The sequence below is a fragment of the Genypterus blacodes genome, unplaced genomic scaffold (assembly GCF_046128005.1).
Source record: "Genypterus blacodes isolate CSIRO-AG114 ecotype Tasmania unplaced genomic scaffold, CSIRO-AGI_Gbla_v1 ptg000032l_1, whole genome shotgun sequence".
Taxonomy (NCBI): domain Eukaryota; kingdom Metazoa; phylum Chordata; class Actinopteri; order Ophidiiformes; family Ophidiidae; genus Genypterus; species Genypterus blacodes.
Genome location: NW_027466845.1, coordinates 5,566,063 through 5,581,877, shown reverse-complemented (window position 1 = coordinate 5,581,877; position 15,815 = coordinate 5,566,063). Strand labels below are relative to the sequence as shown.

Genomic DNA, 15,815 nt, shown 5'->3' with positions numbered 1-15,815 from the left:
AGTCTGAGACTATTAGGCATAATGGTTCCCTACTTCACCCCAACAGCATGGACTCACACTAGCCTGCTAGGCTGCAAAGACTAACAATACGTAGATTGGCATTCATGATTAGCCGACAAAGGATCCGGGAATAGAGCTTGTGTTAGCGTGACCTTCTGTGTTTTATTCAGGAAATTGAAGGTGAAATATATATACACATATGAATATATGTAAGTAAGAGGTTTTCTAATGTCTACAAGTACAAAGGCACGGTGGCTCAGAGGATTATCTGACCCATTTTACACTTCATCTCAGGGTAAAATAAATACTTTGGATGTAGGAATAGTTATCTCCGTCTCCCTCAGGCAGACTAAACAGTGCTCATTTTCTGCATGATGTGTGGTCAACATACAACTACAGGCGACAGCAGGCGGGAACGCAGCTAATACATCGCCTGCAGTCTCGCCTGTCGGGTTTCCATTGTTGTCTCATGACTGAAATCCTGGTTCCATTTTCTCCGGTTTCAGATTTAGCCTGGGGAGGCCTCTGTACCTGTGTGGACCTGCTGCTCGGGGATCAGGTTACAGCTAATCTCGACACAGATTTGAGCCTCTTGGAAAAACAAACAGGAGGTCTCTAGAGGCAAGAAAGGAGGAAAGAAGACCTGCAATGTTCAAATGGATTCCTGGTGTTCATTTCTTTGTAGGTTGGTTTTTTTGGGTGCTGTTGATTTCCCTGTATCTCGTTTGCATCGGCTCCCTACCGTTCCTACGTTTCCCAGAATGCCCCATTGACAATCACATGCAAACATGTTGCGTGTGGGTCATTTGTGTAGGTGGAGAGCAAATATAATGGCAGAAAGCAAAACGTGACGCACAAAGCAGGCCTCCTGACTGCATTGTATTCTGGTCTGCTGGTCGTACGATTACCAAGCACCTTTTATTGTTTTTTAAACCAAAAACATCTACTAAATTGTGCAGTAAATTTTTATTAACCTAGTTATAGGTCTATTTGAGTAGGAATAGTTCAATTTCAATTTTAGCACATAAAACTCAAAAAGATGTACTGCATATTGAGCTTAGAGAATAAGATAATTTCCACCCCAGGTCCCTTGATAGGCTTTGGAAAGAAGCAGAGCGTAAACAACAAAGAAGAAGAACAGCGAGTACAGAGAGCCACAAGGAAATACGGTCACAGTGATCAGACGTCTGCCGGAATAAGAAAAAGAACACGGCACCACACTGTAACATGTACCCAAAAAAATCCAATGTACACGGCCAATAGCCATTTCTACATCAGTAATGAAGCACTTAAGCAGAGGCGCACTTCCATTTCCTCTGGAACAAAATCAATCACTTTGTCAGGACGGAGCAGCTTGACCCGTTTGTCCCCAGGTGCTTTGTGTCATTAGGGTACTCTCCCGCGTTTCAAATCGGAAAAGTATGATCTGAAGTTCTGCCTCATTATTAATTGAATAACGTTCAAGTTTTGAGGCGGGACAACAAACGGAGTACATAAAGATGTAAAACTGAGCAAAAAAAAAAACTGCTGCATTTTTCACTTTGATCAACAAGTGAATCTCACATGCAAGATCAGGGTATTTCTTCAGTCATAGGATCTCAATAAATTATGTCCGGGTTCATTTAGGTCACGGTAAAAATGCTGACAGAGCAATCAAAGGAGGTACCTTGGCCTCAACTTCACAGAATTTCTGTTGAAAGACTGAGAACTGCATGTATTCAACTAATGCCTCTTCTAATGTTCATCCATTCATCTATTCTCTGAAGCCGCTTATCCTTTCAGTGTTGTGGGGGTGCAGGAGCATATCCCAGTGGTCATTGGGCAAGAGGCAAGAAACAGTGGATAGCTTGCCAGTCTATCACAGGACAAACACACACAGACAAACATGTCAGTCACACTCCCATTCACACCTGAGGGCAATTTGGAGTGTCCGATTCACCTAAGCTGCATGTCTTTGGGGGTGGGGAGGAAACTGGAACATCCGGAGCAAACACAGGGACAACATGCAAAGTCCACACAGGAAGGGCCTGGCCAGGAATCGAACCCAGGACCCACTTACTGTGAGGAAAAGTCCCGCCGCAGAAGCAAAGCACATTATCTCTCGCTTGCCATAAGGTTTCCAAGAAATTGATTTTGCAGCACCGTCATTTGTCATTTTAACGTTCTACAGCTATACACTAGACCACACCAACATCCGTGTAACCCTCTTAAAATTGTCATAAATTGTGTCTGCAGATGAGCCACAAGGGCGGAGGCGCTGCTCTTAAGACAGCAGTGTGCTGGAGTGATGGGGAGGTAAGTGCACTCAGAAATCATGTCCATTATGTTGTGAATTATGTATTTGAGGGGTGCGGACCAATGGGGCATTAGGGGAGAAGCAGCTATGGGATGCCTGCGGGTGTATAGTTGGAGCATATCAGTAAAAAGCCCACAGTACTAACCCTATACATCCACTCCCATTAACGAGTCGCCATCAAAGCCTATGAGGCCATTAACAAAGCCCAGACATATTGCTACCTACTTATCCATTAACCCTTCCTAATGCAGTTCAATACACCATGTTTTGGAAATGACTTCATTCTCCTGCTTCCGGAGGAGCGGAGATTACCTCATCCTATGTGTTATGTATGAACGAGATAGTACAGGGGTTTCTTGAAATTCCTTTGAAAAACAAATTGCCCGCCGGCGTTATCGGCGACAGGGATCAACACATCTTGACGGTGTCATGACCGCATTTTCCCGGGTAGGATTAAAAGAACACCATCAGAGTGGAGATATTAAAGCATCCCTCGCCCATCCACATCCAAAGATCCTTACAAATAAACGAGGCTCACAAGCAAATCACTGGTTTACAGCACAGATGGGATAATCAAATAACTCCTATTTAAATGGAAAGAAGTGAGCATTCTTAGCCTCAATCCGCCACTGCATACATAAACCTGATTTGTAATTAGGGTTGTGACATGTTGGGATGATTACACAACACCTGTCTAAATTTAATTGCTCTAAAAACAAAGAAGGAAAACTACTGGGTTTTAGGGGTCAATCATAGTTTATAAACTACTGGAACTTAGGAGCAACTATATTGGAATAAATTCGTAAAAAATATTTTAACATCTAATAGGAAAAAAACCCAGCCGTGCTCTCCTTCATAGAGGTGACCGCCCTTCAGTACACTGAATCGTTTCACTCTCCTACTTCCTTCATTATCTATTAAACATTGCTTCTGATTTTATTTCAAACTTTCCTTGTCGAGGCGAGCAAGGCTAAGGTCTATTAACTCTCAATTCAATCCATTCAAAATGGTCATTAGAAACCACTCATTCATTCTTAATTATTTCACAGCAATTAAACCATGATAACTTCCTCATACGCCAAGAAGCCTTCAGACTATATTAGAACAGAGTTTGTGCTATTGAATTTCTCCCCTCTAATATGTCTAATTTTCATCTTGCATCTGAATGCAGCAACTGTGCTTGAATCCACAGAGGCTTTAGGCTTGGATTAATACATTGTGCAAATACAGAAACAATTCACAGACCCGCTGTTGGGGCTAAACTGGGTGAAACCTCAATCTTCACGATAACTTTTTTCTAATCATCTGAAACAGCTCTAAGGTCATTATTTAAACATTACGTTTTCGCAAGAGAAACAGGTTCCAGATTTGCAGAAGCACATGAAAGGCAACTCCACTTGATAACATTATGCAGCTCTGATTCATGGAGGGCACTGTGTAATCTTGAGGTCACATGTGGGGGGGGGAGCCTGCCAGCTAGACACTGGAAAACATTTTGATTGCATGTACCTGAGTTAAGCGCAGCATTGATAACACGTATTACATTGTATTTTTCTTTTGGTTTCCTGGTATTTTTCTGGCTATGAGATTATGAGGCGCAGATAAATGGGATCGGCGTCTGTCAGACTAGAGCTCGCCATTACAGGATTGTCCCTGTTTAGCATGCAATTTAAAACATAGACCCCCTTTCTGCCAGGATGCACAAAAAAGCATTAAGTCAAAGCAAAGAAATGTAGTCAATTTAAAAGGTTCACAGCCTAATGATATAGTCACATATGTTATATTGTGTTTGAAGTGGTGCAGCAGATGGTTTGATAGTTAGGTGGGAATGCTACTCACTAATGAAAATAGTGCCCTTAAATTACCGCACAGCTTGAATTGATGTCCAGACGTCAACAGGCGAGGGCCCACTTTTTGATACCTTTCTCTTTTTTTTCCACCAATTCCACTATCAGACACATTAATGAAAAGCTTTAAATTATTCCTGACACAATACAACCTCCCTAACATCAAAGTGTCCCTCACTTCTGCCGGTCTCCTCCAGAGATATGGCATCAGACAGGAGGTATTAATTTCGGCGTATAGGGTGTAAACTTGTCAGCTTCTCTTGCCCGAGGCAGACGAGCTAAACGGCACAGTGGAAACTTATGGGCTAAGTGCTTCCTATTTGGATTGTGGACAGACCATCATTTGTATTGAATTTTATCACTAGCTTAGAGGATCCTCAATGCTGTCTCCATAATGGGGTGCTACAAAGCCAGCCAGGACGCAAACGCGTAAAGACTCAAGGCAGAGAAATCAGAAACGCCATTAAACGAAAATCACATGGAGTATTATTTGCGCAGTATTAGCCGAGCTCAAGGCCACCGGTGCCACTTATTTGTTCAAGTACCTGCTTGTGTGTGTCTACAACAAGCCATCCTGTAAAAGTGGCTCCTCCTCATCCCTTCCCCCATCTAAAGCGCCATCAACAAAAGAGGCTTTGAACATTTGCATCCCACAAGTCCCGGGGGTGAACTTGTATCTACCATTATACGTTCTGTACGGCCATGTTATGGTTGCAGGTGGTGCCTAGGGAGACCAATCAAAGTTGCTGCCACAACACACCCCTGTTGAAAGTAAATGGCGCTTTGTCCACACAGTGGGGATGGCAAGCAGCCCACAGTCCTGACCAGAGGTATGGACAGAGAGACGATTCAGCCCGAGGCCCATCACTTGTCTACACGGGTAAACATAACAGCATCCGCATATCGATCTTAAAGTGCTTCATTAGACACCGCACGAAGCAAAGACTAATATTTCCCCAACGCAGAATGAAGGACTAATCGGAAAATGTACCACGGTTTTACTAGCATCCGATTATAATGCACAACACCTACTTAGGCGTATCAATAATGTATGCGTTGTTGTGATGTGAACAACGGAAAATATTAACAGGTAGATGTTCTCATTTACTCTGCAGCAGAAGGCGGGTGGCGCTTTCATCTCCGGTAATTGATACTTGCACATTAGCCGAGTGGAGAGACTGGTGTGCCGTTGTGCACCCATAATGACGGAGCTGACCTTCTAACCCGTCACTGTGAAACAGCACAGAGCCCTCTCCCCATTCCAATAAGCCACAGAGCCCAGTTGGTATTAAGGGGGCATGTCGGTTTCTAAATTGTGTCCTGCTCCCGCTCGGGGGCTCGGCCAGGGCTGGTGAAACAAAGCAGGGAGCAGTGGGAGGAAATGGAATGCAGATAATACATACAAAGGATTATGTACCTGGGTGCACATCAAGTCTGCGTGGTTTTGACACTTAATGCCTGCCGACTAATGCCTCCTTTGATGGAGCGCTGTGAAAGGTTGAAGATTAACGCAGGCCCATCACACTACTGAGTCATCCCTGCCACTTTTTAAGATTTATGCCGCACTAATATAATTTGGTGGAATGGTTCATGCTCGTCTGAACTTGTGATGTATTCGCGTATAACTAAAAACAGGAGAGCGGTGGCTTATGTGGAGATAAATCTTCAGCTATCCAAAAAGACAACATTAAACTTGTTTATCTTACGGGTTGGGAATAGTTTTATCACTGTTTCAAAGACATAAATTAGAGATAAACCCTCGTCATAGAGCAAAGACCACCCTTTGGCTTGTTTCCTTTGTTTCTGTGGGTCCAGATAACCACTCCCACAGTAATTTAGCAGATGTCAGCTTTGTCCTGGGCGCAAGGGTCCTTTCGGGCATAATAATTTCATTAGGTACAAATGATTCAATGGCCATTACATTTCCCCATACCATTGTGGCATGAAGAGTTGCCATATATCAAGGTGAGTGCCTTTAAGTGTCTACCTCCGGTGCTGCACATTTTTAACCCTCCCCTCCCTACACGCTTCTCCGCCTCGTATACATTTGTGGCTCTTTTTAAAGCTTTTGCCCTGTGCGTTTATCTGATGGGACATTGCACCGCAGGCAACGTAGAAAAAGCAGCCTTCACACAACCAAGTCAATAAGAAAAGCTCAGAGATGTTCAAAAAAAAATAACTATGCGGCTTACGGAGTTTCAGAGTGAAATCTCCTTGGGCACGTTCATTGTAGACTCTGCCCTTCCAGAAAGACCGAGTCAACAAACGGCCCCAGAAAGTCCTCTAAAGCACGGAGCTTACTACACTGCAGGGTCAGACAAAAACCAGCGCTGCAGGGCAGAAAAGGGCTCACAAGTTCAAATACTGCCCGAGAAGTTATGACTGAACAAAACAGCGCCCCAGACAATTTGGAATTTTAATGATAACATTTGAATAGAGCTGAGCCCTTTTGTTTGAGTATTCAACAAAGCGGCGAACAAAGCTGCTTGACCTACAATGGACCTCGAAGTATGAAGCACTAATACTATGTAACACATTGTCTGTTCATACATACATTTCCATTATACTTGGTGCAAAATATGTGCTGTACTACAAATTTGAGTCATCAACACAACTACATAAGTTCTGGGCTGGGAGCTGAGGTTGGCTGAGGCCACATTATGCAATGGAGTAATGTCAACACCAGCTAATTGGCTGTGACTCATCCACTTCAACATTTTGCCCTCCAGCTAACGGAATGTTTGTTGACCAAATATTCAAATACAGATTTTTAAAAAAATGAAAATTCTTTAGGTCTTTACGTGAGGCCAGCCATAATTCGAAAAGAAACATGTATTGTGGCAATCAGAGACATATTCTTTCCCTTTTACAATTAGTGCCAAAAATAACAAACGTTTCACGAAATGAGGGCACAAAAGGCCATCTGGGAAAGCTCATTTCCCACGTTTCTCCACTTTTGTCAATAATAAATAACGCGACTTTGCTGATGAACGATCTAGGATAGGAAAACACATTGAACACACAACACCGCCGTGATAAATAACAAACATATTCAGGCAAGATTGATATTTGAAGAGAAAGCTGCCTTAAGCTGAAAGGTAACAATGTTGTCCAATTATTGAAAACCCACAGGGAGAGATTACTTCCTGAATAAATATTCACATTAGGACAAAGTGTGGCTGTGATGCAGCTGTGTTTATGGATGAGCAGGCCGGTGAGCCCCACAGAATAAGACAGGTAATCCTGAAATATCCTTTGAAAAGAGAAGGGAAAGCCGCAGCCGCTTTATCCTAAATGTCCCTAACTTGCATTTACTAAAAGACTAAAACTGTCAAATGTCGTGCTGTGCGACCCTGAGCACTCCAATGAAATCACCAGTGTTATATCACAGAACGACGTGTCATTTCCTCTTTCTCTACTTGCGGTACAGTAACACTGCAGGCTAAATGAAATGAATGGTAGTGTAATGGGTTATGGCATCTTCATTACTCAAGATGAAACACTGCAAAGTTCATTTAACAACGTCCCCACTACACAGAATGGGCAGCAAGGCAGCAGAGGAACTTTTATTTGACGAGGAGCGGGAGAGACAAGCTGTTTGTGCCTTTATCAAAAAACATTACAGTTGATCAGACTACTTTGAATCAGGACAACAATCAAGAGTACATGTCTCCATTCTTATTTATATTACTTTTTGTGTTACACAGCAGCGAGGACCCTTCACAGAAGTATGTCGGCTATCTGGAGCCCCAGCATGAGTTTTGCAGCACAATTGCTTCTAGCGTGAGACTAGCAGGGACACAAGTTGACTGGACAGAGGCTGACATCTGAGTGTTGCACATATCTGTAAGATCACAGAGCCGCCAACAGCCTTTGGGAGCTGAAGCAGGCAGAGAAAGTGCTAAGAAGTATGATGCAATTTGTTTTTATAAATTGTACTGAATTTCCTTTCATCTCCAGTCTTGCCTAACTAGTAATGAATGGTTACAGTCTTCCTAGAGAATTCATCCGTAATTCTTTACAGCCATTTTGTGAATGAGCTTTATTGAGTTGGAAACCTCTTTGATAGTTCTTGCTTGAAATAACACAAATGATCACACTATGAAATGACAACAATAACTGAGTTCCTTCCACTTAGGAGAACCTGTAAAGAAAGACAGAAAGCGATTTTGTATGACCGTGAATCTGTTTACCATGAAGCGTCTTGTATTTTCCATGGATCGCTATCCCATGGTAACATCCTGGTGCCGTCTCATGTCAGATATACAAAGACCGCCCAAGGAAAATTGATTTTTCAAGGCAGTACAGCCATTACAACACAACACATCTCTATCCGGAACATAGAGTTGCATTTTACTCTGACGAGAAATGTTGAAAGGTCCAAAGGGTCCAATTCAAAAGCCTGCAGCATGGTAAGCAAGGGCCAAATATCTCTAAAATTCTCCAATTTACAAGGTCACTGACCTTGTTTGGACAGAATTTCTGCTGATAACCGTTAAATTTAGTCATATTGTCAATGCATCATTTAAGAGTCAGTATGTAAACTGCAGTAATTGGAGGTGTGATGCTTCCAAATTCTGCCCAGGATCCCGAGGCTACTTGACCTGTCAAGATGTCCCATTAGAAAATTACGCACAGCATCCAATTACAAGAGAAGTGTCTCTTCACATGTAGACTTAATGAACACTCAGCAGCAAAGCAGCATTGTATGTCCTAACACAGAAAAGTCATTTGTCTGCAAACCTAACAGCATAATTGCCGTGCAAAAACCCACCACTTGACTTCTTTGGGAACCGCCGAGAAAACATAGACGCTGCCGTTGATGCACTTTTCTTACAAGAAGCCAGTTTTAATAACACACAGAAAATAATTATGAGAATTGCATCTGATCCCCATTAATCATAGTGTTGGGAGAGGTTTTACATAATGTCCCGAGGCCACAGAGCTCAGAAATTCTCATGACTTTCCAAAGGAATGGAGGGGGGAGGAGATGTTCAGTTCAAAGCGCCAAGGATATTTTGAGACGAGGTCAAGTTCTGTGACAGAGAGCTTATCACTACCAGAAAGTGGTTACATCCTCTGGAAATAGTGTCAATCGATACCATCACTGTAATAACACAAACACTACCACGATGTGTAACTTCAAAGGGCACCCAGGTATGAAAGCAGACTGGCTTTCATCAAGCAACTTGTTCTGCAGCTAAAAAGCTTCAGGGTTGTTTTTCAGTCTATTGATGGCCAGCAGAGAGCCAAAAAATGTTTTATCTTGTTCCATACTCAAGCGGTAAGAAAATGGCAGGCTTTTAATTCAAATCTGAGATACACAGCTTCTACCCCTTGTGAAAGTGAGGCTCTCTGAATGAGAACGCCTGTCTCCTACAAGTTGAGCCGTAGCAGCATGTAATCAAAGATAGCTTCAGGCGCGGCGGACTGCTGCTGCAGTCTATGGAGGAAGGATGGGGGACATCAGCGCAGCACAAAGAAACAGCTTTTAAAATGGCCAGAATGTGAATGCCGGGGTCAAATGAAGACACAAAAACGTTCTATATTGAATCCCAGAGGCAAGACGTAACGGGGCGCAGCAGCACGACATTTCATGAATGAAAAATTGCAAAATAGAGTCCGGATGAATAGAACAACTTCTTAGCTGTGTGAACGTGCTCGGGACCCAACAGAGGCCGATTCAGGACTGAGCAGAAAGACAAAACTCCATGTCATTTTAATAGTTGGCCTGGGGCTCAAATTGAATGTTTCACCTAATGCACAAAAGCTGCGTCAACCCAACTCGGCTTCCCTGAGCTTCAGACAGAGTTTGAATAAAGGCCTGATACAATTGCAGCCTCCTGTCCTGCAATTTGACTCTCATAAACGAACAGGCATAATGACTTTACGGGAGCGCAGGCATAAATATCGGAGGTTTCACCATTGACCCCTTTGTGGGTCAGTGTGTTGCCGTTGCTCCCATGCGGTGACACTGAGCCCGGCGTTGCTCTGCACTGAACGGTCTCGCTGCTTTCTTTGTTCTACGTTAGAGATTAATTTTAATGAGAAAGAAAGTTCATTAAATGTATTTTACAAAAACAAAGCAGCGACCCCCTGCCCTTCCACCTACGGGTGCCCCCTCCGTGTTAGCCCTTATGGCGCTCTTAGGGGTCGCATGATTACCATCACAGTTAATGGAGGCCATTCAGGGAATTCATTAAGACAGAGCAATGACTCTAATGGTAAAATTCCACAAAGATCCACGCCTTGTAAAAGAAGGGTGTGGCCACTGGCTTTTCATATGGAGGAGAGATGCTGCCCACCCCCCTCAGTCAGGTTGCACATGGGAAGAGCAGGGACGGGTAGCAGCTCCTCTCTGCCCCCTCTGAGGGGTGTGTGCTGCTCCATATTAATGACAAAGAGACGAGCGGGAGAAAGAAGTCGCTATCATACACTCATTTGTTTAAAAAGAGCAGGCTTCACAATACAGTCGGCGGGAGTCCGCAGGAGTCCAGTGAAAGGGGCTGGGGGGGCTGCGTCAATAACAAAAAGACAAGAAACAAGCTCACTTTTTTTGTCCCTGACCAATTTCAGAGTGCAGTTGGTCTTTCACCCAAACCAAGGACACCTCCATGCATTTCAATGGGGGTATTCCTGCATAAAAGAGAGGAGCGCCACTGCATAGCACAGTCATCTCTCTTCTGTTGTTAAGCCTTTCTTTCTTACCTGAGACAATAGAAGCCCGGCCCCTCCCACTGGATAACAAATAAAGCTTTATGCTTTGCATGGCGGTGCTGGCAGAGCCACCATGCCAAAACGGCAAGGACAAAAAATTGAGATTCTGCTGGGCTGTATGTTCATACTCCATCTCCCTTTAAAATGATCTTGCCACCGGCTAAACGTGTAATCTAGATGTAAAACAGGGCACGTCGGATGCCAACGAGGTGTTAATTTCATCCGGGGCCATCTTGACCCTGTCTAGCAAAATAAAGCAAAAAGTGCACGAATAAAGAGGCTTTTTTTCTCCCTCTGAGGAAATTATTTAAAAAGTCTCTCATTCTTCACTAAAGGAAGGACAGAGCAATCAACAAAGTGTAATTAAGATTCACTTGCTGCTGTTTTACTGTGTGTAAAACTGTCAGAGGCGAACAAAGGGGCTTTTTTTCATGGAGTCATTGCTGGAGAGTGATTACTTTTGCCACACAAAATCCTTTCATTCTCTCAAGGCAAAACCACTTATACATCATCTTGCTGCGAGGGTCCAGAGAGTCTGATTTACTCTCGCCGACACATGAGAAACGCGTTCCTGCGGCGACTCGCATTTCCTCACCGCAGCCCCCACCACAACCCCCCGCCCGCATGCCAGTTTTAGAGTTTTAAATAATAAGGGCAAAGCTTTGAACTAAAGTAAAAAAATCTTTCCATCAGAAAATTACCAAATCTTAATGAGACATTGTGTGAGAAATGGGAACACACAGCTTTCCTTTCCAAAAAACTGCACTCATGCCCGGAATCATAAAGAGGCACTCAGCCCACCATCATGGCCCTTAAACCAACCCTGCTACACCTGTTCAGTGTCCTGCCGGGGCCTGCCTGCGTGCGTGCGTGTGTGTGGGTGTGTGCGTGCGTGCGTGCGAGTGTGTGCGTGCGGCAAACAGCACCCTTGAGGACAATGTGCATCACAGTGTTGGAGGTGCGGAGCTCCCCCAGCACGGAAGCATCCGCAGCGCTCAGGAAGATGAATCTGTGTTGCATCAGAAACAGGTTTATATCATTAGTGCTTTATGGAACCGCCGCTCTTTAAGGTTGATCCTCCCAACATGGGTTCTTAGATGTGTGGGCTCTATTCACTGATCAGGCATTGGCTCAATTTAGGTCGTAACAATAACAGGTCCAAGGTTCTTTCATCTACTCTCAGCCAGAAAGATTCAACACAGTGATTTGTAACCATTATGACATCATGCTGATGGGGGGGCAGACTGATTCATGGGCCTAATATTGGAGAAACTTCAATTTCCCAAACTTTTCTCATATAAATATAGAGGATTGTCTGATACCCCATTGATTTTTGGAGAATAAAACCTGCTCTCTGCTCCTTCCTGTGCTTTATCGCAGACTATGTGAGAAACAAATCTCCAATGGCACCAAATATCCATGTCAGTTTGACAGGATTTCCATTTCTGCAAATTGGTGTTGAAATTCCTTTGAACTTTTTCTTGATGTTTTGATTCAAAATGCCTTAAAGTGACCAGCCAAAGGCCAACTAATCACTATTGCTTCTGCGTTTGTCGTTTTATGTTTCTTACGTCTCTTTATCCTATTACAGCTGCATTACATGTCTGCTTTCCTTTACTGTGTCTGTTAACAGATTGTTTGTTTCCGGCTTCGCATCCACATTATTTCATCATCAAGTCATGTTGTCATGGTTTCTACACGTCCTAATGAGAACTGACACTGCACATCCTAATGCCACTTTACTTATTACTTACTGCAATATGACCTCACTGGCCTTGTCCATAGGGACAAATGAAGTCCCCCCCTCCCTCCCAATTACAAAATCAAACATCAAATCAAACTAACCAAGGTCTGAGGAGCGCACAAACACCCACCCACACGCACCCACACGCACATACACGCTCAGCTAATGTTATATCCTTCTTTGAGAGGCTATTCAACTCTAAATGTTGGTTTGTCTAACACGAGCATCATCACATCAGTCCTGCAAAGCATTTTGAAAGACATCATTCGCCAACAATTTGGGCTCAGCATACAGGTGGATAATGGGATGTGGATCAGTACTTCAACTCTAACGAGGGGGAAAAACACTGAGTTTAAGGTTTATTGCCTCGGCTAGACCGAAGCTTTGTGTTTCAGGCTTTTACAGCATATCTGTGAGATCATGTGTGAACAGAGACGAAAAGACAAAAAGCATTTTTCAGTTAATCAAATTGTGTAATTTGCTTGGGCGATTACTTCCCTTCAAAGGAAGAGCTCCTTCTCCAGCGAGCCCTCTTCTATTCCAAGCCTGGTGCCACACAATATAGGACTGCAGTTGAATTTTGTATGAAGGGACACAATACTTGGCAAATCACAAAGAAATCTCACTTCAAAAGAGAAACAACTTCAACTGGGACTCCGCCTATAAACAAGACGTGAGCAGCAGCTCAAAATCAAACATGCAAACCCAGCACACAAATAAGACCTTCTTGTTCTCCAGCCCAGGCGGGATGAATAAAAGAGAGGAGAGCGAATCTGTCTCAGGTGAAATTGGGTGGACCCCCCGACACACACACACACACACACACCACCCCACCCCACCCACCACAAATAAGAGATTAGTCCATTAGTGCAGGGAGAGCCCCACTTGCTTGACAAGTAATACCAGCTGTGACAGCGAGTGGTGCCTGTTCAGAGAGGGGGGGTGAGGGTGAGGGTGAGGGTGGGGGAAGGGCAGAAGCAGAAGCAAGGGAGCGAACAAAAACCAGATGCAGCTGTGCCGGCCTGGTGTTTGTTCAGGGGTAATTCAGGGGCCCGTCCCTCACTGCCCTCCAAGCTCCGACCACGAGGGTCAACCTCCAGTGTTTGAGATGGAGGAGTAGTTGCTGTTTAATCTCCTCATTCCCAGCAAATATAATAAAGCGCAGGCCGCCATTTTCTTATTTCAAGTATTGATGTAGGTGATATTACAAATCCCTCACTCAACTCAATAAACCAACCTAATAAAAGAGGTTTTCCCGCAAGTTGTCGGAAAATAACGAATGTTTCTCTCTGCCGGTAACTCAAGGAGGACTGGCCGGCTGGTGCCTTTCATCAACGACTGTACAGCTTTTACACCAACACGAAGAAAACAACACCGACCATCTGCTGTGTAAGCAAACACACACATGGTCAGACCACCACTCTCAGGCACTTGGTCCCCTCCTCACGCAATGGTGGACCATAAAGGACCATAAAGTCTTTGCTCAAGACCCAAAAGCTGCACTCTGCTCGAGTCTCAAGCACATGGCGCCGCAGCAGCACAGGCGCCTTAAAAGGAACATTCGTTTCCTGGCAAATAAGCCACCTGAGCCTGACGGATGGCTGATACACGTGAGGCGGGAACTCAGCGAGATTGACCTCTCTGGAGGGAACTAAAAGGCCTGGCTGGGGGTGCGAGCACATGGTTCTACTACCTGTTGGCGTGTTAGAGTGAAAAACATGGGACACGATCCAGCCTGACATCAATGCCAATGGGCTTTTAAAGAGGCATCATCATTTTATCCACCATCAATAACCACACAGCAAAATGAAAAGGGACAGGCACATTAAAAGCAGCATTATGAGCATCTGGCCTTGTTTCAACTCTTTAACTGCAAACCACTGGGAGGGACAATAATGCAAAAATCACTAGTCAGGCAGGTTGCTGCTGCGTTCTCTCATATTGGAACAACTACAGGAACCCATTTCACTGCCCCATATTGGCAACATCTAGAAGCCATTAGGGTTTTCCAAATCCAAAATTAGTCTTATCCAACTTGTAATTACCGCTGAGAGACTGACAGGCACACTTATTTACAGCACACCAGCCAAGCTTTGAACGCACCATAATTAACATTCAGCAGCATAGATACTTCAAAAAATCAGAGGCATCACGGTGACATCATAGGTTCATGCGAAGATGGATGGTGATTACATGCCCGCCTCTCCCATCATGTGGCGAGAAGGAGCGGCACACACAAGTCAGCCTGAACATATAAGTCATCTCATGGAGGCTAAATAAAAGAGTAAATAAAAGTATAAACTGGACGTATTCACAAGCAAAACATCCCAGAGCCGCGCGAGAGATTTTTATCATCAGTTACTTTGGGGGAGAATTCAAAGATAACTGCGACAGAATTCCACTTAAGAACTCGTTTGTTCTCCGGGTCACTCCGTCTCGACGCGGCACTTCCCCGCAGGAATCCAAAATCGATACGCGGGGGGAAGTTTCGGTAACGCACCGATGCTCGAGCTGAGACTTTCCCCTTCACTTCCTCCCCAACACCTTCAGTACATAGACGCACCCCGCCCGGTGAATACACAGATGCCCCGCGTGAGTTACCTCGGTGCAGTATAGCGGCGATGAGGAGGGAACACACGCAGCTGGCGGACAACAAGTGCATCCTGGCGGCTCTGGCTGGATCCTGGACTCGGAGGCTGGAAGTAAACCACTTGCTTGAGTGAAGTTTGGCTCTTTTTCTTCTTCTTCTTACTCTTCCTGTTCTTCTCGGAGCTGTGCGAGTCAGTTTTCAGTCCTCTGCCGGCGGAACATGTGCTTGAAACACTCGCATCAATCCTGGTAGGAACAGGTAATAGTGAGGGGCACGGAGCGGCGGGGGGGCGGAGGATCCTGTGTTCAGCTCCGCCCCTGGTCCCCCCCCCTCCCTCTCTCTCTTTCTCTCTCTCTCTCTGCCTGCTTGCCTCTCTCTCTCTTTCCCTCCCTCCCTCGTTCTCTCTGTCTCTCACTCTCTCTCTCTCTCTCCCCCCCCACCCCCCCCAGCAAGTGCGCCCCCACCCCGCCCCTCATGGACTACCCCACCCCCACCCAACGAGCGCACCCCTTTTCTTCCTCAGCCCCCCAAACCCTTATGTGCCCCACATCTCTCACCCCCCCCCCCCCCCCCCCGTTTCCCCCTGCCCCCACCCCCGCACACACGCTCCTTCTCTCTCTC

At 44.8% G+C, this 15,815-nt stretch overlaps 1 protein-coding gene across 2 annotated transcripts in view; it reads right to left on the bottom strand.

Annotated features, from left to right (window-relative positions):
• The window catches only part of LOC142995431 (CD166 antigen homolog), a 34,011-nt gene extending 18,511 nt beyond the window's left edge, over positions 1–15,500 (bottom strand). The window contains exon 1 of one of the 2 annotated variants that reach the window (XM_076146496.1): positions 15,206–15,500. In XM_076146496.1, coding sequence (XP_076002611.1) covers positions 15,206–15,266 — 61 coding nt within the window. In that variant the 5' untranslated portion in view covers positions 15,267–15,500. The remainder of the gene's footprint in view (positions 1–15,205) is intronic. The other variant, XM_076146495.1, reaches the window with a different exon arrangement.
• Between the last annotated feature and the right edge of the window lie 315 nt (positions 15,501–15,815).